The 26,110-nt window shown below is 43.7% G+C and overlaps 1 protein-coding gene across 1 annotated transcript in view; it reads left to right on the top strand.

Moving 5' to 3' along the window:
• Positions 1–26,110, top strand: part of LOC147669100 (rho GTPase-activating protein 28-like) — a 516,960-nt gene that overhangs the window by 435,810 nt on the left and 55,040 nt on the right. The window contains exon 12 of the mRNA XM_086948229.1: positions 869–1,015. Within this exon, the coding sequence (XP_086804355.1) occupies positions 869–1,015 (147 nt within the window). The remainder of the gene's footprint in view (positions 1–868; positions 1,016–26,110) is intronic.

Genomic DNA, 26,110 nt, shown 5'->3' with positions numbered 1-26,110 from the left:
TAGAAAATTAGTAATTTCAGACCATCGTAGGCGACAGTGAACCATTCTGTTGTTGCTCAGCTACACTCTATATTGAGACACGATCCCACTGAGGAGCCAGTGGATCTTGGATCTGTTGAGAATGAAGATCCAGTTTAGGCTCAGAGAGGTAGTTCAGGGAAATAAATGTAGTCTAAAACCCAGTTTAGAAGGTGGTCATGGACAGCTTGTGCCTTAGTCTTCAGTTTTTTGTTTTGCAGCCATTTATGGCTAAATGTGCTGGATCTAAGTTTAATGTGCTTGTGTGTTATTTTATTTTTAGTACTTCTAGGTGCCATCCGTAAAATGTGTGTTTTTATTGCCCAGTTTCAAAATCTTACAAATAGTGCTAACACCTAAAGTCACCTATATTGCTGAACCCAATAAAACATTTTTGAAGATTGTCTGCTATTGTAATGCTTGAAGCATCCATCTTTTCTCATATTTTATGAGAACATAATTGATAAGCTCATTTAAAGTGCGTTGGCATACATGGAAACATTGGAACAAGTGGCTAGGCAAATAAACAGTGGAATCGAATACGTTAAAGTGACTTTGATATTTCGTGCGCTTTTCCTTGATGTTACTCTTTTTTATAAACACTGGTGATTTCCTATACTGTCTATGAATATTTCCAGATGCATGGGAACTTTATCAATGTCGAGGGGGGAAAGTTACAGAATTTCCTGTGTCTTGACTAATCCTTCTTACTAATTTAAGACTGGAAAACACATGTAATTCAGAAGTGTTTCAAAGCATTTGAAAAAGCATGTATGATCTTGAAGACAATTGTCTTAAAATCATCTTTGCCAGATGTCATTTAATTTATTGTGTTTCTTCTCCGTTTAAGGTCCCATCCTTTTTAATTTCTCAAGTAAGGAAAATGAACGACGCAGCAGCGACTAATACCAAAAAACAGCTAACATTCGACAAGAGCGTAAGGAAGCTATTGAGGAGAAAGACCATGGAGAGAGAAAGACCAGAAAGGAGAAGAGAGGTACTGTGGATGGTATCAATCAAAATCAGAGTATTGATGTGTAGGATGGGTGTACCTCCTAACAAAGGAAGGCTGTAGTGGCAAGAATCATTTGGAAGCTTTCACGAGCTGTGTAGTTTCAAATGAGTTTAAAAACCTCCCTGGAGTTCTTTCAGGCCAACTATGATCACATGCAGAAAGCATGTGTACAGTTACAGTACCCTGTCATGGATAGTTAAGTGTACAGCCACTGAGCGGATCATTGCAGCCATTTCCTCAGGCTACAAAAATGAGAAAGACCTTTCAGAGGTGAACTGAGTAAAGTAAGCAAATAGTAAAGCCTGACATCACTTATTCTTGTGGAAAGCAATCCCCTCTGGCCACAAAAAGAGGGAAGAGAGACATCTGTTTCAAATTTTCACCTAATCAGATTACTTGAACATTAAACTCTGAAAATCGAGTCAACTTCCTCAACATTTATGGGCTCACTTCTTGAATATATTAAAATAATAGCGAATTTCTCTTGGCAGACCGTTGTATATCCGAGTTATATTCACTGTATAAATAACAATCTTCAGAAGTTGCCCTTCAGTGTGATTAGAGCCTTGCCATTGATGGTTATTGATTTAATTAAATAAGAAGTACCTGCATGTTGCTCTTAAGTAGAGGGAATACATTTCCTCATAAATAAATACTTTCTTCCTGCAAGCTATAATCCCCAGTTTAGAAGGAATAGCTTTTGCTGCAATTTACTGGCTCCTTTCCACCGCCTCTTCACATTTGCCTTTTTAGTACTCAAAGCTGTGCAAACATGCCAAGAAGTTCAGTAAATTAGTCAGTGATGCCCATGATTCGCAAAGCGCATTAGAGATGTTTTTATTACGTTGTTCACACCCTCAGAAATTTACTGGGGAAATATGCTTCTCATTTTCACGAGGTAAACTCATAATCAATGGCATTTAATGCACCCAGTAAATGCCGTATCTGCAGTGTTCGCATGTTTCAGTTGCAGTAAGCACCCTACCCCAATACTAAAGGCTCCTAATCAGGTCTTTATAAGTTTTAACTATGGGTATAAGAAATAACAGTAAATGGAGTATTACGTTTTCAACATACTTCAAGTGGTGTGAGCTTATAGCAATTGAGTATTCTTGTCCTTATAAAACAAGTGAACATCTTTGTGGTATTCCATGACTTGATGTCATCTGGAATCATTTTCGTTTTGGTAGAAGAATAAATACTGTGATGGAAAGGTTCACATTTTATTCTCGTGAACAGAAACCTGACGAAACAATTGAAGACTATGTTGTAGCACTACGTTCACTGGCCTGCACTTGCTCTTTCGAAACTATATCATATGGACAAGTTCTTAGGGACCAAATTATGATGAAGACAAAAAGTAAAAAGATCCAAGAAAGACTGTGGTTAGGGACTGAGACTACACTAGCTGCAGTAGTGAATATAGCTAACGGTATAGAACATTCTGAAATATTTGTATCCGAAATTAGAGGGAAAAATCTGAAAACACATGTTCCTGAAGTTGAAGTAGCCATTGTTAAAAGTCAAACCAGTTATCCCTCTTCGAGCACCTTCAACTCTAAATCCAACTTTAAGAAAGAATATGTAAGAAATGCTAATGATAATAAGAGTTTTACTAAGAAAAGTACAATATTTTGCTATAGATGTGGTAGTTCCAACCATGTTGGCAACTACAAAGGTTGTCCTGCCTGGGATAAAGTCTGCATCAAATGCAAAAAAAAGGGCATTTTGGTAATGTGTGCAGATCTGGTCTAAGAATTAATTACATTTCCCCTGAAGAAGAGGAAGTTCTTAATAGTCTGAACTGCATACTTTCTGTTGATGAGTGTATTCAAAATAATTTTCCTTCTTGTACAATTTCTATGGATGACAAACCTATTGAAATTTTTGTTGATTCCTGTCTGTGGTACACCATTATTGGTAAGAATATTTTTGAACAATTATGGCATCAAAGGGAACTCTTGAGTCCAGACATATATCCTGGTGGGTACACGGGACGAAAGATTGCATTAGAGGGTTTCTTTTGGGCAAAGTTATCTTTCAAGAACTGGGATATCAGAGCAAAAGTTTATGTTGCTACCAAGGGTGTGTCTATTCTTGGCTGGCCTCATCAACGTGGCTTAGGAATCAAGTTGGATCCTAATGCCAATCCACCAGTTTATGTTGATGAGCCCCGATTTGAAAAGCGTATTACTGACTCCTTAGTAAACTTAACCTTAGATGCATCTAGCAATGTAAGTTTCACTAAGAGTGTACTTGAAAGGTTTCCTGAAATTTTTAATGACAAGTTGGGAAAATACGTTGATTTCAAACACAAAATCATTTTAAATGATAATGCTGTTCCTGTCAGGCATAGGGTAAGAAATGTTCCTTTAGCTTATAGACCCAAATTAAAAGAAATATTAGATGATTTAGTTAAAAGAAACATAATTGAACCAATTGAATCCTCTCCTTGGTTTCGCCCATCGTGATTTCACTTAAGAGCTCAGGCGAACTTCGCGTATGTGCGGATCTTCGTAGTCTTAATAAAGAAATATGGATAGATAAACATCCTTTGCCAAACATACACGAGTTAATTGCTGCGTTATCAGGTGCTACCGTATTTTCCTCCATTGACTTGGCTAGCGCTTACCACCAAGTAGAATTACATGAAGACTTAAGGAGACTAACTGCTTTTGTCACTCCTGAAGGTATGTTTCAATATCTACGCATGCCTTTTGGTTTGGCAAGTGCAGCCTCCGTCTTCCAGCGCCTTATGAAAGAGTTACTGACAGGATGCAAGGGAGCTATAGCTTTTCAGGATGACATTTTGATTTTTGGAAAAGACTACATTGAACATGATGAGAACTTAGCTCTTGTTTTGGAAAAAGTTCGATCTAAGGGTCTTACACTGAAATATACCAAGTGCAAGTTCAGACAAGACAAGGTTGAGTATCTTGGACATGAAATTTCGAAGTATGGTATCAAACCCAAAGTTAACCATGTCCACAATATTGTCAATGCATCTCCTCCTAACTCTAAAGAACAATTGCTTTCTTTTCTAGGCTTGACTGAATTTTATGGTAAATTTGTAAAAAACTATTCAGATATTGTGCATCCCTTGAGGATTCTGATAAAAAAAATGCAAAGTTTGAGTGGGGCAAAGAACAAGAGAAATCCGTTGAAATTTTGAAACGCAAAATTGTTGAAGCACCATTTTTGAAACCTTACTCAGTGGGTAAGGATTGTATTGTTTATGTTGACGCAAGCAATGTTGGCTTAGGTGCTGTTTTGATGCAAAAGGATAAATCTGGTGAGTTTGTTGTATCGTATGCTTCTCGAGCTCTACGTGACGCTGAAAAGAATTACTCAACTATTGAGAGGGAATTACTTGCTTGCACTTGGGCTTCCCAGCACTTCAGACAATTCTTGTGGGGGACAAAATTCTCTTTGAGAACTGATCACAAACCTTTGATCACTATGTTGGCTGCAGGGGGTGGAAGAGTTCTTACTGCTCGTTTAGCGAGGTTAGCAGCCAAATTACAAGAATATCGTTGTGAGGTTGTGTATATTCCAGGACGTTTAAATGTTCATGCAGATTGCATGTCACGTTTTCCAGCAAGCGTAGATGTAGGAAATAGTGTTGATTGTGATGTTGCATACTCGTTTGCAGACGTTAATATAATTTCAAATCAAGAGAGTTCTTTAGTTCTTTCAGAGAAAGATTGGTCAGAAGCCATGGAGAATGATGCTGTCTTGAATTAAGTTAAGCAGTTCTTGATTAGAGGTTGGCCTGAGGAAAGGAAGCTTTCTGGTGACTTGGGGTCATTCTATAAAGTTAAGGACGATTTGATGTTATGTCAGGACATCATTGTTAGATCTGATAAAATTATCCCTCCTATGAAGTTAAGAGAAACAATTTGCAAATTAGCACATGAAGGGCACATGGGCATGTCCACCACTAAAAGAAGGATTAAGGAACACTACTGGTGGCCTGGTATTGATGCTATGGTGGATAGTTGGGTCAGGAATTGTTCTCCATGCTCTTTGAGTGACAAATCAGTGAAGAGCTTGTCCGTTGACATTACTCCTATCGAGTATGCTAATGGTCCTTGGCGAAGATTAGCTATCGACATTATCGGACCTTTTAGTTATCAATCTGGTAAAGAAATGTTTGCATTAGTTCTCATCGACTACTTCTCAAAATGGCCTGAATTGAAAATTGTTGAGAAAACTTCTTCAGAGCAAGTCATTGATTTTCTTGATGAAATTTTTGCTAGGGAAGGTTTACAGGAGGAACTGATTTCAGACAATGGTCCACAGTTCATTAGCAATGAATTTGAAGACTTTCTTAGAAATTGTGGAATTACTCATAAAAGAACCTCAAATTATTTTCCACAAGCCAACGGCCAAGTTGAGAGGTTCAACAGGGTCATAAAGGAATCTTGCCAATTAGCTGTAAGGAGTGGTTTGAAGTGGAAGAAAGCTCTTCAAGCAACTTTGTTAACCTATTGGTTGTCTCCTAATTCCGTGACTGGTTTGTCTTCTTTTGAGTTGTTACGAGGGAGGAAACCAGGTTCTCGACTTTTACCCTGGTGGCTAAAAGGTAATTCTCCTTATGAGTTAGATTTTAAAGAACTGAAGAATAAAATTGAAAAATACCAGGAAAGAATGACCCAACATTCTGCAAAAAAGAAGTATAATACTTGCAGTGTGAAGATTGGTGATCTAGTTCGTGTAAAAATGGGTGGTTTGTTTCACAGGAAAGTTTCAAGATGGTCTGATCCTGTCAAAGTAATTGAAATCTTTAGCAAAGCTGTCAGAGTAGAAGGAGGTAAAATATGGAATTTTAGAAGGATTTCCTTATGCAAACCTTCTCTTGCTTCTTCCACTCAAAGTTCTACTTTTTCTGGAAAATCTATTTCAGACCATATTTCAAATGGTTTTCCTGGAAAATCCATTTTAGATCATATCTCAAATGGTTTTTCTGGTACGCATGAAGCTTATGACAATTTAGAAAATGAGGTTGTAAATAATTCTGATGTTGTGATTAATCCTGATGTTCGACCCGTTCCGTGTGTCGAATTAGACAACCAATCAAACATAGAGTGTGAACAAATTCCTTTAAGACGCAGTGAGCGTGTGAAATGTGCTCCTTCAAAGCTTAAAGATTACATTAGAACTTAACTTCTTGTTGTATTACTATGTTTTTTTGGGGGGGGTTTAGTTTTTTTTTCTTTTCTCTTTGTTTTAATTGTTTTTCTTTCATTTTTTTTTAAAGGGGGGGAGGTGTGTGGTATTCCATGACTTGATGTCATCTGGAATCTTCCCATGACATTTAGAATTGTTTGAGTAATTGAGAATGTTTTCCCTTGACTGGGACTGGGACTGTTACTGGTTTGCTGATGGTATGAAGACTTCTCCTGCTACCTGTGGATGTTAAGCTGTTCTTCATATGAATAAACCTACTTGAACCTACTTCCAGTGTAGTTTGATTTACTACAATCTTCAGTTAGATCATCACAAACAGGGTCAATGGCTTCTTTCAGTTTATCTGAAATGTCTGTGCTTTGCGTTAGTTCTCCATAAAACACAGGGCTCAAAATGGAGATCTTCGTGTGCTAGAGGCAGTGCTGCAGAGATCATGTTCAAAGTTCAGTAGCCTTTTGCATGAAGAGAACTGGATCCCAATATGCTTCAAGGGAGGTTTACTGGCCGACAACAAGAAACTCTACAGCGTTTTTTGTTCAAGGGTATCTAGTGTAAAGGATTCAGGCCTCTTTTGCTAGTCATAGTTGTCATAGTATAAGAAAGCAATGAACGCTTCTCAAAGTCACACTCAGTGTTTACGGTGCCATCTTAAACAGAGGTTAGGACAGGTACATCATAGGGGTTCCGGGATGAGGATCATACATTTGCGTAGCTGTACCACAGAAATCATTGGCCTCGGTCAAGATTTTCCATTGGTGGAGGCATCCATGTGGCGGGAGACACCAGTTGGAGTGCCTGACCCACTGGGGACAATGGAACACACTGGTTTATTATCCAGCTGACCTTCTATCTATGATATCGTTTAAACAAATGATGTGAGATTCTTGCTCTGATGGTTCTGAACTGCATACAATACAATTTACCACAACTTTTTAAGGTGAATGTGGAACATCTTATTTCTTTCCCAATGCCCCTAAGACTATTCAAGTTTATTTACAAAGTTACAAAAGGGATAACCTTCCCTGGGCAACACTGCTGCACACCAATGAGTCAAGCCCCGGCACCCACCAAAGCCTATAGCTGAGTGTATTAGAGGCAGGTTGTGGAGAACGACAGGTCCATCAGCAGTCTTTCAATATCTCTAGCTTGTTTTCCACCCTCATATGATGCAGATGCAGTAAGCATGCTACATTGTCCAGGCCCTGATATTATGTCTTCCCCTCAACTGATGCTGTATTTCTTCAGATAGAAACAAGACAAATACAGGGTACTGGGTCTCAAGTTCCAGTAGTGATCAGAAATTTAGATCACTGACAAAAAGTCAAGACCTTTCCCAAGCTATGCTATCTGTGCAACCCATGCCCCCAAACAAAGTGTATCAGGAATATCTTTACAGGCCTCCACCCAGGCTTTCCATAATGGAAATAGCTGGGAAGATTTTTGGAAAGGGATGGCCAGGCAGCCAAACTGGGACCAGTACTTTTATTGTTTTATTGCAGGTCTGCAGGCGTGGTACGGTGGATTCCCAGAGACATCTACTTGCAAGTACCCAGTCCCATCATAACAAGGAAAGCTGAGGAGAAATCTCCTTCTTGTTCTACAATCAATGTGTCCTTATCGGAACCTCTTTTGAACACGACAGAGAGTGTACTGGAGATAGTCACTAATAGGGGGGAAACTGCATTTATGACAGTTCCCCCTGGGGATACTACTAACCATTCTACCAATGAATGTATGCCTGTATATAATTTGTCAAAACATTCACTGACACCATGGGAAATTAAAGTTTTACAAAAGGGTCTGTCCTTTGTGCCACTAGTGGTACAAGATCCTGTTGATACTAAAACTGAAGTGTTGCAATTTCTACGAAAGAGTAGGTTGAAGGCCTTTTTCTTGGAGCAAGATGAGACCCAAGAGTTGAATGTGAGTGGGCTTAAGAAGAAATCCTCTTTTTGCCCTGACAGTGCCAGCATGCCAGATGAGATTATACTATTTGAAAACCAAATTTTGAGGGAAATGGACAAATTGAATAGGAAAAAACTCTTGTTTAAATCTAATTTTGATAAACAAGAACACACTGCTTTAAAAAGTCTAGCTAGTAACCCCTTAACAGTAATAAAACCAGGCGACAAGGGAGGGGGAACTGTCCTGTGGGACAGCTCAGAATATGATAAAGAGGTTTTGAAACAACTGAGTAATCCCTTACACTATCGTAAAATCCAAGATAGCCCTGCAGCCACGCTGAAAGCAAAAAATCTGTATTTGACTACACAGGCGCGAGAATGTGGATATTTATGCAAAAAATAATATGACTCACAAAAGTTTACTATGAAAAGAGTACCCGCAATATATGTGCTTCCCAAAGTACATAAAGACGCTGAAAAACCACCTGGGCGACCTATTATTACTGCATGTGGTTCAATACTTGAACCTCTGGCTAAATACATAGACACATTTCTGAAGCCATTCGTGAGTGCGACACAATCATATGTAAGAGACACTATGGATCTCATCTATAAGATTGAACACTCGGTGTTCGATGGAGATCATCAGTTGTTGGTCTCCTTCGACATCGAGAGTTTATACACCAACATTCCACAGAACGAGGCGCTGTGGTGATGGAACAAAGGGTCAGGCCCCATCAGGTCCTTACCGATTTTTTACTAGAATTGGCTAAAATTTGTTTGAATAGTAACTTTTTTTCATACAAAAATGAGTTGTTTTTACAAATTAAAGGGGTGGCAATGAGGTATTGCTTCGACCCAGAGATAGCGAATCTCGTGATGGGCCAGTTTGAAAGAAAGTATATCTTCGATGAGGCGGCCCCATTTCGACATCATACTTTGAGGTGGGTACGCTTCATCGACAATATATTTCTTTTATGGAATGGAAGTGAAGAAGAGCTTGAACGGTTCCATTCATGGTTGAACCTCACGTACTCCAGATCTAAATTTTACTAAATCAGTTAAAAATGCCAGAATTAACTTCTTGGACATATGGATTTTTGACAATGATGGTAAACTAGAGGTTAGTCTTTATACTAAACCGACAGATAGGAATACCCTCCTTGAATTCATGAGTGGACACCCTAGGAGCCTCAAAGAAAATTTGCCCTATGGGCAATTTTCACGAATGCGCCGCAATTGTTCCAACAAGGGTGATTATTTTGACAACGAGGAAATCCTATTAAAGAAACTTTTGTACGAGAGGTTATCCAAGGAAATTGGTGAGGTCCGCCCTTAAAAGGGCATGGTATACCTCACGTGAAAGCTTGTTAACACCTCAAATAAAGGAGGAAGTAGAACAGATGACATGTGTTCTTGCCTTCAATCTGAAATCCAATAAAGTCAAACAAATAATTTCGAGAAACTGGAGATTGATTGAACATCTGAATATACCGAAACCACTCTTTGCCTTTAAGATAGGTAGAAATCTGAGACAACATCTTGTTAGAGCCACTAGTGAACAACTAGTTAAAAAAGACACCAGAAGCCTGCTGGGTCTGCCGGCATTGGTTTGACACTTTTGGTGTACCAGCTGTGCCGCATGCTCGAGCACAACAGACTCTAAATCAGTTCTAATTAATAACAAGACACATACTATGCAGTCCTTTTCGAATTGTAACACCAAAAATGTGGTGTATGTGGTGACTTGCCCATGTGGGCAATCTTACATCGGCCAGACCACCCAGGTGGTCAAAATGAGTGCTTGCCAACACAAATCCTGTATAAGATGCAGGACCCCAGGAGCACCGTTGGTGCAGCATTACAATGAGTATGGGCACAGTGATGATGATCTGGCCTGGTCTGTATTGGTGGTGATCAAAGTAAGCAACAAAGGAGAGCTAGAGACTAAGTTGAAACGCACGGAAGCACGGTTAATAGAGAGATACCATACTGCTGTAGATGGTTTGAATGACAGGGATGAACTATGGGCATTAATCTAGATGCATCCATTACTGTAAGTAGAGAACTGTGTATCTAGACTTGAACCCTGTTACAGGATACACAGGAGCTGGGGATGTACAGCTATGTATAGGTACGCACAGGAAATTGATACCTATAATATACTGTGCCCTAAGAAAAATTTGGGATGCACAGATATTTACGATGATACAATATGAGATTACTGTTCATTACATATATTGCTTTAATGCCAGTTTTTATCATTCATAATATATGTATCGCCTTGTACCCTTCTTTCGCCTTTGATAATACAGAATGAGAATATATATGTTGATTGACTTGAGAGTGTAAACCCTGATTAGAACATGCAGTGCTGCAGAACACCTTGTTGATTAGTGGGGTTTTGATACCATTGGGCTCCCGAGTTACATGAAGGGGGCATCAGTTTTTGGTGGTGTTACTGATGTGGATGCTTGGTGATACAAGGACTCTGTCGATCGACCTTGTGTCAGTTTTCTTTGATTTATCTAATTGCTTTCAGTGCACACTGGCATTATGAGTATTGACGTTATGCAGATTGCAGGTTACTTTTGGTGCACTGTTTGGATAGAAATACTGATACAGTGATTATGGTTATGGCTGCATCTATATTGTATTTACGCTCAATATGTAAGCCAGGTGAGCGATGTTGGGCTGGCCTGGCCATTATGAAAATAGATAATCTTTTGGGTTCAGTCCTACGGACAGAATGAATTACAGATATATTTATATAATTTTTGTGGGCCCCGTCTGGATTATTACTTCTTTTAGAGACCCGGATCTATTTTGAGTGTAGGGTCTTTTCTCGACGGGATACTCTTGCTTATTCTGAGTCGGACCAGCTTGTCTTTAGTTTGTTCTTTATGCCTATAGCAGGAAGCTGATGACGCAATCGCATGTGCGTTGAATTGCTCACCGCGGTTGTGCGTCTCAAGGGTTTTTCACTGTGCGAGTGGGATGGATGAGTATGGACATTCCTTCTACTGATGGGGACCCGAAGTGCAGGTAAGCGCTGTGGACCTAGGGATGATAGTTACCTAACGCTCCTGTGAGGGCACGCTGCAGTAAACTGGGGAGATTATTAAGAGTGGATATGATCTCTTTATAGGAGACTAGCAGCCAGATTCATCAATGTCAAACTCTGCGATTTCTAAATTGCGAGAAAAAGCGAATCGCAATTTAGAAATCGCAGAACGGCATTTATGAATATTTGCGAGAAAAAAATGCGAATCGCAATCGGCCGCAATCAGCGATTGCAAGTCCCCAGAAATCGGTAAATATTCGCAGAATCGGCCGATTCCCGTGTTGAAATTAAGATCTCGCAATTACCGAAATCGCAAATTGTGATCTTGCTAACTGCGAGATCGCAAAAACGGGAAGTCGCATCCTGAGCACAGTGAAGACATCGCAACCAGGAAGTAGGCAGGTTCCACCCTCATTCAGCAGTGAGAGGCTGAAGTAGAAGCAGCAGTGTCAGAGCTCACCTCCAGTGTGCCTACAGGAGTAAAGCAGGAGACACCCCAGTGGCAAGCATGTCACAGGAAGCAGCAGGTGGATCTACCAGTCGGAGAAAGAGGAAAATAAAATTTTCAGAGCAAGAGCTCGAATACTTAATTGAAGGAGTCTCTAAGGACCACAATCGGCTTTTTGGCAAAGACTTCAGAAGGGTGCCTGAGGCAGATAAAAGGCGGATATGGTTGCGCATCCGCGCAAAAGTGAACTCCGTGGGGGTGACCCAGCGCTACGTGGACGAGCTCAAAAAAGCGATGGTATGACTTCAGAGGGCGGGCAAAGGAGAAGATTGCGGAGAGGCTGGGGGAGCGTGTGGCGACAGGTGGAGGGGAGCCCACTGTCCCACCGAACACACCACTGGAGGACCGAGTGGAGGACACCATCAATCCGCAGGCATGCGTGGGTGTGATCCAGCTTGACTCCTCCCGACCCACCCAAGACACACCAGGTAAGTGCCATGCGACTGCGACCCCCTGTCCCCTAACAATGTCCATGACTCCAGTGCATCCCATATCAAACCCCAGTCATGCAGCCAAAGCACACCACTAGAGCGCTATTGCATTGTGGGACATGTAGTCTGACCACAATTACCATCCTGCACCATTAAGCCAGACATGTTCAGTGAGAGTCAATCCTGCAGCGAGTCAGGGAATGGTAGTCTGCATGCATGTAGCAAGCTTAAATGTGTAAGAAACATGTCACTAATCAACGTCCATTTTACATCACAGGTGGCGCTGATGCCCCCAGCACAGACAGCGATGCCCTTGTAATTGAGGACATCATGGAGGACACAGAGGGAGACACACATCAAACCCCACAGCCCGGACCATCAGACCATCAGGGCAAGCTGCCGCACCAGCGGTCATCCCACCACCCGCCCCTGTGGCCAGTGCCACCCCTGTGCCAACAGGCGCTGCAGTACCACCGCGCGTCACACAACCACCAGTGGGGCCTGCAACATCAGCAGCAGTTCGCCAACCAACCCGCCGCCCTGCGGCTGTGAGGAGCCAGACAAGCGGACTGGTGAGGGAGCAGCGCAACAACAATTCCCGCGTTGGCAGGGGCCAAAACGTGCGTCCAGGTGGGCTCTCCATTGAGCGCAGAATGCTACATGTGCATCAAACCCAGGCCCGTCATCTTGCGGCCATCCACCTCCAACTGGACAAGACCGCCCGTAATGTAGCACACATGTCAGACCGTATTGATTGGATGACAGTTGCTTTGGAGGGCAACACACAGGCCATGTTCAGCCAGCGGTATCTCAATCGCCGCAGACACTGCCAGCTGCTGACCCGCCTGTCAGCGTACACGCGGTCTAACTACAGAATTGGGAACGCGACCTCCCAGCTCTCGCAACGCTCCTTGGCCATGCAGGTCCAAATGGTCCAGTGCTGCCAGGACGACGTGAGAGCTCTGGAGCAGGTGTCAACAGCAGTGCAGGGCATGCAGGCTACCTGCCATGGCCAGGCGGGGGGGCTGACGACACCAGTGAGGCTACGTCCAGCCAGTCCGTTCCATCGGTGGTAGCACCCCGCCGCAGCAGCAGGCCCTCTGCTGCCTCACGGCCAAATCAGGAGGAGGACGTTGAAAGGAGGTTGGGGGCAACTACCCGGAGGCGGCACTGAACAGTTGAACATTAGCATGAGGGTACATGCTGCCGCTACAAGCGTGCCCTCCAGACGAACAGACATATGACGCAATATGTCATTCATGTACCAGTTAGCAGAATGCCCAGTTTATTGTGCAGTAACAATTACAAAAATTCTGAGTAACTTAATCTGACTCATGCCATTATTAATGTTGACATGCATGAGTTGAGTAATAGGTGTGGGGAGTGGGTGCACTAGAAATAGTTCATGCAGATTTGGATGTGGCGCTTGTGTCCTTCTGCAGGATTCTTACCGCGTGCATGACGCACATGTGCAGGTGGTCGATTGTCCCCTTCTGACTCACTGCCAGAGATGTCTACAGGTATCCTGCGCTTGGTAGCAATGTTGTGGAGGATTGCACACGGCCACGATGCGGCAGCAGACCTCTGGCTCGTATTTGATGCCCTCACCAGTCTTGTGCAGTATGCGGAATCTGCTCTTCAAAAGGCCAAATGTCCTCTCAATGCAATTTCTTGTGCGTATGTGTGCTGCATTGTAACACCGTTGCTGTGGTGTTGCAGGGTTGAGGTATGGTGTGAGGAGGTACTCACGGAGAGCGTAGCCGCTGTCACCTGAATGATAGGAGCAGAGGGTGAGTGCCTGTGCTGCGCAGCTACATTATCACAGTGTAATATTGTGGGGCATGTGTACTTACCCAGTAGGTGTCCTTCACCAAAGTCTCCCCTGGCCAGTCGTGTGTGAATGCCACTGTGGCGGAATATGAAGGAGTCATGTGTGCTCCCCGGGTACTGTGCCACTATGTCCGTGATGATTGTCTTTGCATTGCACATCATCTGGATATTGAGGGAGTGGTAGGACTTGCGGTTGCGATACATATATTCCGTTTGTGCTGGTGGGCAGATGTGGATGTGGGTACAGTCAATGCATCCTATTATATGTGGGAATTGTGCTACATTGTAAAATTGCAGCTTGGTGTCATTCAAGTCCTGTTGGCTGGTGGGGAATGAAATGTAGTGGTGTAGGCGGGTCAGCATGACCTCCAGGAAACTCCTTAGGGAGCGGGACATGGTGGGCTGGGATATCCCCCCTGCAACAGCGACTATCCCCTGGAAGCTTCCGGAGGCCAGTAGGTGTAGGCTGCACAATACCTGCACATGGGTGGGAACGGCATTGGTCCTCCTTGTTGGGTGCTGCAGGAGGGGGTCTAGGTCTGATGATCATTGCCCCATTTAGGCGGTACTTGGCGTAAATTTGCTCCCTGGTTTGGGCCAGAAGGGTGACCCGCTGACGGAATATCCGCTCCTGGATACAACGTCTGTTCCGTGCTGCTCGCTGTAGCCTTCGCCGCCTGACCACCATGTAGAGTCCTGGCATTGTGAGAGTCCTCAGGCTCCAGCTGCATGTCCTTAAGTGTGTTTGGTCAGGCCTGCACCTGTTGGTAGTTTGCTAAAGTTTTTTTCAATATTTTTACCACCTGGTTTGGGTTCTCCTTAAATTGCGCGTCGCAAAAAGCGATTTTCGGGTTTTTCGCAATCTGCAATTTTTCATGAATGGCGATTGCAATTATTTTGCGAGTTCGCAAAGGATTTCGCAGAATCCATGGTTTCTCGCTATTTCAGAATCGCAAATGGGCTTGTTCCAGGATTCTGCGATTTTATTTGCGAACTCGCAAATTTTTTTTAGCGATTTCGCAATTTTGTTTTTTTCTCTATCATGAATTGCTTTCATTGAAATTGCGATCGCAATTGCCTAATTCGCAGCTATTGCGATCGCAATTTTGTTTTTTTCTCTATCATGAATTGCTTTCATTGAAATTGCGATCGCAATTGCCTAATTCGCAGCTATTGCGATCGCAATTTGGCTTCATGAATCTAGCTGTAGGTAATTTCCGCTGACAGTAAGAGTGAATGTTGGTGGGTGGAGATTAGAGGTGTGATACCTCGGTCGCAAAAGGGTCTTCCTCAGAGTGTACTACTCGGAGTAAGGAGTGTACATTCCCTTTTTGTCTTTATTAGGGTTATTGTAGATGTTGTATATATTGTGTATATGTATTGTTTCATATATATGAATGTGATTTATATGTGATTTTCAGTCATTGTTTATGTCTTGTATATATCATGTTTCATGTATGAGGAATTATTGATCTGATTTGTTTGTACTCAGCGCCGTCACATGACACATGTATTTGTTAGAACCATGTATATGTAGATTTTCTAAATAATTGAAACGTCAGGGTAATTGATGGTGCCTTGAACGAGAATAAATGATTGATTGGTCCCTCCGTAATATTTCTTTTTTGCTATACATCTTTGATGTTACATGCCCAGGTATTGGAGAGTGATTTGGGCATACCCCCCTTGTTTGTACTTATGGAGAGAACAGCACATGGAACCCCTCATTTGTTCCCATGCGCAGTCATACCACACATATTCAAGGAGAAGTGAAGGACCCCAATAGGGGAGTCTGAACAGTTGTTCTATAGGTCAGGAGTTGAACCTCTCCAGAGGCTACAGGTAAAAGGACCAGTGTCTCTGCCTTGTCATTTAGCCGCCAGTAATTAATCTTTACCCTTGTGGCCTGGGTGAGGGGCCATATCTGTGTGAGTAGATCTGCTTGTGGATACACTAGCAGCGCAGAAAAGGATTGTATTCTGCAGGGGATCAAACAAAACCCAATACAACACTTGAACTGGGCTTGTTGATGTCAAGCTAGGAAAAAATTTCAGGATCAGTCAGAAAAGGTATCCAATAGCAGATCATATTGCACAGTATGAGGACCTCCATCCCTGCACCACATTGTAAACTAACAATCATCAGCATTGTTAAAGGATCTTGTGATCCTGAGTACTTGGAAATTATATTGCCAAACATTACGTTTAACCTGTTTGCTTCTCCCATATAATAGAAAAAAAGCAGATGTCAAAATTGGCATACAAGTAGGAGCCCCCTTTGACACATGCATATGATATCCCTGTTGTCAGTGTGTCAAAGTGGCCTATGGGCCTCCATCTGCTTTTTGAGGTAGGGATACCATCTTTAAATAGCCTGTTTAAGAAACATGTAGCAGTGTCCATTTTATCTGATTGTCCTAAGTTCTTCAGGACATCCCTGATTATCAATATGCTCATGTTAGTTGTATTTACTTCTGTATATGTATGACATCAAACATAAAAACAAAGGGTTGATGTTCTACCCTGAGCTATTGAAAGTGGTTAGACCATTTGCTAGTATTTCTCTCATCACCTTTCATGTGTTTGATGTAACTCCTCAAGTGGTTCTGAGTATGCCCAGATGCAGTTCTCATTGCGTGCTCTGCCACTGCATCCAACCTATACCCCACTTATGAGGGCTAATAAGGTTGAAACTGGACAGGCCTTGACAGTAGTGCTGGATGGACTGTTCCCTCAAGGAGCATGATTAGTATTGATATGCATAAAGTGGGTCTCTGTCTAGAGTGGCACAATGAGCGACAAATGAAGGCTATGAATGCTACCCTGAGCGATTGCCAATGGTGATATTATTTACAATTATCCTCGATCTAACTTTTGTGTGTATCAAGCATGTAACCAATGACTTGTCATTACTGAGTGTTGGATCGCCTAGCACTTAATGAAATTGAATCCTGCAAAAGCTGAGTTTCTCCTTATCCCTGACAAATGTTGTAATGTACCAGTTTAATCGTGAACGGAGTAGCTGAGTAAGGGGCTCCCTATGAAGGATACCCAGGTGAATTAATTGGGTTTAATCTTTGATCCAATACTTAAATGCATTTTTTGTTTAAAGGGTAAATAAAATATTTTTCTGCGGTTTCTCCTGAGGAAGGTTTGCCATTTTTCTCCTTTGATGAACCTTAGGACGGTGGTGCAGGAAATGGTTCTTCCGTAGCTAGACGTGGATAAGCAGAGCTAGCAAACCTCCCTAAGGCCGATCCTAACCTTCTCAAGACTGTGCCACATGCTACATCAGGCTGTTATCAGGGATGGCAAGTTTAATTATTTTTATTTTGTTTTTACAATTTTATATAGGGCGAACTTGACCCGAATCGGGTATCGGAGAGCTTTACATAGCACCAGTTGCATTACATGAGGATACATAAAAAAAATGTAGGCACTGGGAGATTAAGTGATTTGCCCAGAAACACAGGATGTTCAGCGTCATTGCCGAGATTCGAACCCAGTTTTTCAGATTCAAGGTCAACCGCCCTAGCCATTATGCCAACTCCTCTCCCCTAAGTTGATATCATATCTGAGTTTTTGATCCAACCTTTCTTTCCGCTATAGGGTTGTCTTAAAATCCCAAGCATATCTAGAACTGTGGTTAAATACTTAAGCTAAGTTAGTTCTGGGAGCATTACAAATGGTGATATTGTGAGGCTTAGGATTCAGATATTTACATTTTCTAAAACTATTGAACAGTACAGCGTGACATTCGCTGACATTCAACTTTCTATAAAAAATTATAGATGCTATATTTTCTGAACTACGTGCTATTATTCCTTGCATTTTTTGGGGGGAAACATATTTTATTAGGGTTTTCAATATTTTGTTTGTCGGACAACAATCAGCAGTCATTACCATATAAACAATTATAGAGAATACATGAAGATGCTCAGTACAGTCAGAATTCAAGAGGCTATTATGCCAATAGTGGTAGTCACAAACGTACATTAAGGTTTTATAGTTATTGGGGGCGTGGCTGGCCGGCCAAGATGGCGGTTGCAGCCTGATAGAGCTCCGGTCCATCCTGTGGGAGAGTTATCCCGAAGGGGCGTTTCCAGCGTCGCCTATACCTGCAGGGGAGCGGGACGGTACCGCTCTTGCACCTGTGCCCCCCCATTCCGAGTGATACCATGATCCCCAGAGCTCGCCTGGTGGAGACGAGGTGGAGAAGGGCCTGCAATCTGAGGAGCGGAAGCCGGGCGCTGAAGTGGAGGCAGAGGCTGGGCTACGTGGAGCCGCCTCACGGAGAGCTTGTGGGTGTGCCTCGGTGTGCGGCCGCAATTTGCTGAGCAGGTCCGCAATCCCGGTCAACGCCAATCACCCCTGGTGACTGCCGAACTGGAGAAGACTCTGGCTGCTGTGTCCTCAGCCGTGCCGAGGCGAAGCCCGAACGAGCCCCCCTCCGGCGGAGTGTGGAGCGGCGTGCGGCCCGATACTGCAGGTGGTCCCTGGCGCTGGAGAACCGGCTGGGGGAGCTGCGAGATGCCCTGGGCGAGGAGAGACGGAGGTGAGGAGCCGTGCCGAGAGCGACGAGAGCTGTCGCACTTCGGCAAGACTCAGAGGCGCCCTGAGGGTGCTGAGACCAACGACGCAGCCGGCTGGCCACTGCGGGGGGACTGAGGACTGAGCACGCTTTGCGACTGTCGGATCCTGGGAGGAGGCCTTACTGTACGACGCTGTGGTGGGCCCGGGGTCGGGGAGGAGCGGAGGAACCCGAGGGATCGGAGGCCCATCTGACTCACCCATTAGGGCCTAGATGCGGACCGCGTCGGCGGGGGCCCCCGCTGCTGTGCCCCGTCTGCCGCTGCTGTGAGACTGGTTGGGATCTGCACGACGGGGTAAACACCAAACTGCGATGGCAGAGGCCTGAGTAGGCCGGTGGCGGTAAAACGCCTTCCTATTTTGTGCGACTGCGGGCAGGGGAGTGAGCTGTAGTCACCGTGGCGGACTTGTGGAGCGGTGCCGCCTGATTGCTTGGACGAATCTATGACAAAATATCGACTACAAAAATATCTACCTACCAAATATCGCAACAAAAATATCGATTACATTAATATCGAGATCCTATCCCTAACAAGGTAAGTACAATAATATCGAAAAAATAATATCGATGTCAAAAATATCGTTTTTTTTTTAATATTGTTTTTTTTTAAATAACAGAACAGGGAATATTAACAAAATAATACTCATAAATGTAATAAACATAGTTAAATATATATTATAATATTTAAAATTAATAAATAATGTAATAAAAATTTATAATAATAAAGATATAATACATAGTATATACTTCATTAATATTACCTCTAATAAATTATTTTAATAACTTATAAATAAATGAAAATATAATAAATTACAAATAAATGTATATACATCAAATAATAATATAAATAACAAATAATAAAAATGTAAAACAATTAAAAAAAATTAAATACATTTTGGATAGCGTACGGGTACAAATTGCTAATCCCACTCCAGAGAGTGCAACAGTAGGGAAAGTGTTGGATAGCGTAGGGGTAACAATTTCTATTCCAACTCCAGAGAGTGCAACAGTAGGGAAAGTGTTGGATAGCGTAGGGGTAAAAATTACTATTTCCACTCCAGAGAGTGCAACAGTAGGGAAAGTGTTGGATAGCTTAGGGGTAAAAATTACTATTCCCACTCCAGAGAGTGCAACAGTAGGGAAAGTGTTGGATAGCGTAGGGGTAAAAATTACTATTCCCACCCCAGAGAGTGCAACAGTAGGGAAAGTGTTGGATAGTGTAGGGGCAAAAATTACTATTCCAACTCCAGAGAGTGCAACAGTAGGGAAAGTGTTGGATAGCGTAGGGGTAAAAATTACTATTCCAACTCCAGAGAGTGCAACAGTAGGGAAAGTGTTGGATAACGTAGGGGTAAACATTACTATTCCAACTCCAGAGAGTGCAACAATAGGGCAAGTGTTGGATAGCCTAGGGCTAACAATTACCATTCCCACTCCAGAACGTGCAACAGTAGAGAAAGTGTTGGATAGCGTAGGGGTAAAAATTACTATTCCAACTCCAGAGAGTGCAACAGTAGGGAAAGTGTTGGATAGCGTAGGGATAACAATTACTATTCCAACTCCAGAGAGTGCAACAGTAGGGAAGGTGTTGGATATCGTAGGGGTAAAAATAACATAAATGTATTTTTTTAAATAATAAAAAACGTAACTATTAAATAAATATAAACCATTTACAAATACCAATACATAATTATGAACAACATGATTAGCAAAATATATTTAAATAAAGAAATTATTAAAAATACCATTTAATAATATTTAACTACCAATTAATAATTAATTAACAATTATATAATTAACAAAACAATTAATTAAAACATTTTTTCTTAATTACATTTAAATTACTTCCCACCCTATTCCCCTTTAAACCCACAACCCGCTACAGAACATAATTATCAATTAATCAATTAATTAAAATAAATTACCAATTAATTAAAAATAATTACCAATTAATTACAATTAATTTATAATTCCTACTAATTAATAATTAATTTAACTTAATTAAATTACTTCCCACCCTATTCCCCTATAAACCCACAACCCGCTACAGTACTAAAATACAAAATTACATAAAAATAAATTAAAAACATTATAAATACATAATAATATACACAAAAATAATATAAAAATCGATATTAGTAACATCGAAATTATTAACATCGATATTACTAACATCGATATTTAACACTTCGATATTACTAAAATCGATATTAAATCTATCGATATTACTTACCTTCTATATTATGTCCCTTCGATATTTAAACTTCGATATTATTGTATATCGATATTTAACACCTTGGGTGCTAAGCTGACCCCCCTCCTGTGCTGATATTTACTGAATCCCCTTTTACATGACGAGCTCAGCTCATCATGAGCACACGAGAGGTGTACCTCATAACGAGCTGAGCTCGTCATGAGCATCGAAGGGGTTAAATATCAATATTTTGTCTGCATACCTGCTTGGACTGAAGTGCGGCCTGCAGAGGTCTGCCGCCTGCTCCGGCGGTGGTTTGATCTGTACCTCCTTGCTGCCACTGGCTGGAATAGAGACCTGTGACTGCTGAGACGGGGATACACATTCCGGGGACCCGGCGGTGCCACAGTAAGTACAGTAACCCCCCACCCCCCGAGGGGTAGCCCTTCTCCCCCCTCCCTGTTGCTTGGCTCGATCTACCCCTTGCCTGGTTTTGGATCGCGACGTCCTCGCTGGGCCCTGGCTTGTGTCACCGGTCGATGCTGGTCCTGCTGAGGGCTGCTTCGGATACCTGGGCCTCTTGCTTCTGGGGCGCCCGCCTGGAACTGTCTGCATAGCCTGCGCTGGGAGCTGGTCTGGACTGTTGCGTGTTGGCCTCTCATAGTTTGGCGGAACTGGTTGGGGTGGATTTTCTGCCTTCCTATGGCCTGTTACCCACCTGTCTCTATGGGCAGAAATTCGACGAGGGGTCAGGACGGACGAAGTAACACTGCTGCCCCCCACGTCATGTCGGGGGACGCCAGCGGGAGTTCCTCGCCGGGGGCCCCCTCGACTGGCCACAATGATGGGCAACCTCCGGATAAATTGGACCTGATCCTTAAAGAGATCCGTCACTCGAGGGCGGCAATGGAGCTACAACTCGGCACTCTTACTAGTGGCTTGACCCTCCTGAAGGCAGACCATGGCAAACTGGCAGATAAAGTTAAAGAACATGGCTGAACCCTAACGGATCTTACACCGACGGTGACGGAGCATTCCGCCTCCTTGAAGCAGCTCCAACAGAAGGTCACTACGCTCTTTCATCAGGTGGAGGATGCCGAGGGGCGCAACAATATACGCGTTATAGGCCTGCCGGAGCGCTGTGAAGGGACTAAAGCGGCGGAATTTATGGAACAGTGGTTTAGGGACCATGTAGCGCCAGAAGGACTTTCCCCGTATTTTTGTGTGGAACGGGCGCACCGGAGGGGAACATCACTTACAACGCATTTTTTACAACGCACTACCATTACATCGCAACCATTACAACGCATACCATTACAACGCATTGCGCTGGGGGGCGCTCTAGGATAGGGAATATATTTAATTTACTATCCAACACCTTCCCTGCTATCCACGGGGACTGGAGTTGGAATAGTAAATTAAATAATTCACTATCCAGCGCCTAAAAGCATTATGCGTTGTAATGGACTGCGTGGTAAAAACTGTGTTGTAAAGGCATGCGATGTAAAAGCATGCGTTGTAGTGACACCAATCCCGCACCGGATCCCGACTGGCCAACCTAAACCCGGAGTGCTGCCCGACCCTTGATCGTGAGGATCCTCAATTATAGGGACCGGGATATTTTGCTGCGGAAAGCTCGGGAGAAGCCACTCATTCAATTCGAAAACCACCGGGTGTCCTTATATCCTGATTACACACTGCTGGTCCAGAGACAGCGATCCTCTTATCTCGCAGTGAGGAAGAAGCTCCAGACCACGCAGCTCAAGTATGCATTGTTATATCCCACTCGCTTGAAGGTCATTCATGGGAAGAAAACGCACTTCTTCGAAAGCCCTGCTGACGTTGAAGAATAGATGGAAGTAATGTGTATAGGCTCCCGCCAAGTCAGCACCTCAGAGGGATTCACGCAAGGCTCGGGGAAGGCCTCTGAACGGTCCCTCTACCATTCCCCGAAGCTCGATCGTGGTGGCAGAGGCACTGGCCCTTCGAAAGAACAACAACGGAGAGACCAAGAGGGGGCGGTGGCAGCGGTCGGAACATTTTGGGGAGGACAGTACCCTGCATTCAGATTCTGAACACAGTGCCCTATTGTTTCCCACCATTTCGCCTAGAGCGGCTGATGACTTACTGGATAATTGATTGCTGATACTGTATCCTTATACCGGCTTGAGCTATACCTATGTACACTGTTATTGTCATTACTGTGTTGTTTTGAACTGAACGCACGGTTTGTGCCTCTGCGAAGGGGTCTACGAGACTACAGTCGAAGTCACGTTTGGAACATGTATTGTGTGTTGAAGTGTTTGACAGTACACCTTATGTGTGCGTTTCATAGACATGGCTCGATTAGTTAAACCTCCGGGGTCCTATAATCTGGTTACCTGGAACGTAAGAGGGTTAGGTTCCAGCCAAAAGCGACACCGCATTCATGCATTCCTACTTCGACACCAAACACACATTGAGTTCCTCCAGGAGTCTCACCTTATGGAGGCTGAAACTCAGAAAATGCGGAATAAATGGAGGGGATGTATTTATTCTACAAACTACTCAGCCTTTGCTAGATGGGCTGCTATTTGGATACGTCATGGGGTTCCATTTGTTGAAATTGAGAGGCGGGTGGATGACCAGGGGAGATATATTTTAGTGAAGGGAACGCTAGATGGCTCCCTGTTGATTCTGGGGAGTATTTCCGCCCCTAATTTCGAGCAAGACAAATTCCTGTAGAGGCTGGGGATGGCTCTGGCGGACTGGGATGGAATCCCCTGGGTTCTGGGAGGGGACTGGAATGTGATACTAGATATAGGATTGGATATATCGCACCCCCCACTTCAGGCCTCCTCCACGATTAGATTGACTGAACAGTTTACCTCCTGGACAGACGGCTGGTCTTTATCTGATGCCTGACGGACACTCCATCGCACACATAAGGAATACTCCTTTTACTCCCCTATGCACAATCTCCACACTAGGATTGACTGCTTCCTATGTTTTAAGGCCATGATCACGAATATGGTGGGTCGGAATACCTCGCTAAGACCTTCTCCGATCATAGGCCCCTCACACTGAAGCTGCTCTGGGGCAGGGTACCGACCCCAGTACTTACCTGGAAACTGAACCCACGGTTGTTAGAGGACGCTCCCTTTCGTTCTTCCTTGTCCACCGCTATCTCTGACTACCTGAGGGAGAACTAGAACAAAGCCTCCTTGAACCTGATAGTATGGGACGCCTTAAAGTTAGTGATAAGGGGGCGGCGATAGGTCAACTGGTAGGGGCTAGGCAGGAGATACACCAAAGACTGAAGGACATGGAGAGTAGACTGCAAATACTAGAAAGGGAGATGGCCCTCGATCCCGGAAAAAGAGCAGAGTTACAAACAGCCCACATTGACCACGCTGAAACATTAGAAACTCTCAGAGGGGTAGACTACAAGGAATATATAAACCGGAAACACACTGAGGCGGATAGACCTAGTACGTTGCTTGCCCGACTGGTCAGAGACCAGCCTGATCCACCCCACATCACCAGCATATGCAACCGGATGGGGGTCATGGTTCAAACACAGGCGGAAATAAATACCGCATTTCGTGCTCATCTCCAAACGCTCTATTTACTCCCCGAGCCAATAGACATTGAAAGGATTAACGAATACCTGCAGGACCTGCCATTTCCGACACTATCGGAAGCTACTAGGAAATATATTGACGGCCTCATCACCCAATCTGAGATCCGCGCAGCGATTAAGGGTTTAAACCGAAATAAGACGCCTGGCATAGATGGTCTCCCCGTGGAGTTTTATCTCACATATTCGGACCTCCTCGTCCCGGTACTAGAAGCGGTCTTTAAGACGGTGTTTGATGCGGGTTGCTTGCCTGAATCCACCATGCAGGCGCTGGTTGCGTCGATACCAAAGCCCGGGAGAGATGAATTGGACATGACCAGTTATAGACCCCTTTCTCTGCTCTCGACCAAATAAAGGATATTAAGTAAGGCCCTCGCAAACTGGATACAATCGCACCTCACCACCCTTATCCATCAGGACCAGTGCGGATTCCTTCCGAATCGTAGTACCTCCCTGAACACTCGCCGGTTGCACTCGATAATGTCGGCTGCTACTGGTACCTTCCCTCAGGCGGGATGTATAGCACTGGACCTCAAACAAGCATTTGACTCCCTGTCTTGGAAGTTCATGTTCGAGTCCCTAAAACGTTTTAGGTTCCCGGACAATTTCCTGAGATGGATTTGCCTAATTTACACATGTCCCACGGCCAGGGCTCGCACTTGTAGATACAGACAGCTATGAGGTACACAGAGGCACGAGACAGGGTTGCCTCCTGTCCCCGTTGTTATTTGTTCTTGCCCTCAAACCCCTGGCACTGTCCCTTCGTGGTATGGCCGACCGCTTGGGTATCCCGGTTCATAGCACACACCATCTTATATTGGTGGCCCCTGAAACATTTAAATACCTGGGAATTCAGGTGTACAGATCGCCTGCAGATCAGATCGATGGGAACATTCAACGGGCAATAACTAGACTTCGGGGCAACTTGGGGTTCTGGACCTCTTTGCCCCTGTCAGTGATGGGACGCATAGCTATCTCAAAAATGGTGGTGCTCCCTCGCCTTCTATACTATTTTGTAAATCTACCTTTGAATCTGCCTCAGTCCATTTTTAGTACGTTAGATACCATTTTGATCAACCTTATATGGGGGACGGGCCGAAAACGTATGAGCCTCCGGAAACTTCAGTTAGGAACAAAAGCAGGCGGACTGAGGGCCCCGGATTTTCGGCGGTATTATTATGCTAGCCAGCTCCAATGGCTCTCCTTTTGGACTGCGGGTCGGAACCTACATGAGATTGGATTTTTGCCAGAAAGACTTGGACGTGGAGAACTTCAGTCCCTATTGATTCCCCCGGACTGTCCTCCCCTGTTGAAATGCGCCTTGACTTGTTGGAAGAAAGCCCTTTCTGAACTAGTACACCTATTCTATTAAATGGGACCGGGAGGGCATTTGGTCCGCTGGCTTTATACCGGGATAAGGACACATACAGCAATCCTGCTCGCGGCCCTGAGAACTCGATGGGTGACGGCACAACCACAGAAATTGTAGATAGAGCGTCGCGGACTATACTAGAGCATCCCAAAAGGGTATCAATGAATGTCAGGCTTAAATGTATTCAAACAATGGTACTCCACAGAGCATATCTTACCCCCAAGAGAATACATCTTATGGTACCGGATTCCTCTCACTGCTGCCCTCACTGCGGGGAGGACGAAGCGGACTTTATCCATATGATATGGTTCTGCCCACGCTTACGCGATTACTAGAGTGAGATCTGCCCAGTCCTCAACACCCTGACACAGTTGC

Source organism: Lissotriton vulgaris, unplaced genomic scaffold, assembly GCF_964263255.1.
Source record: "Lissotriton vulgaris unplaced genomic scaffold, aLisVul1.2 SCAFFOLD_789, whole genome shotgun sequence".
NCBI classification, from domain to species: Eukaryota; Metazoa; Chordata; class Amphibia; order Caudata; family Salamandridae; genus Lissotriton; species Lissotriton vulgaris.
Note: the sequence above shows the minus strand (reverse complement) of the source record. Positions and strands in the feature narration are given on the sequence as shown.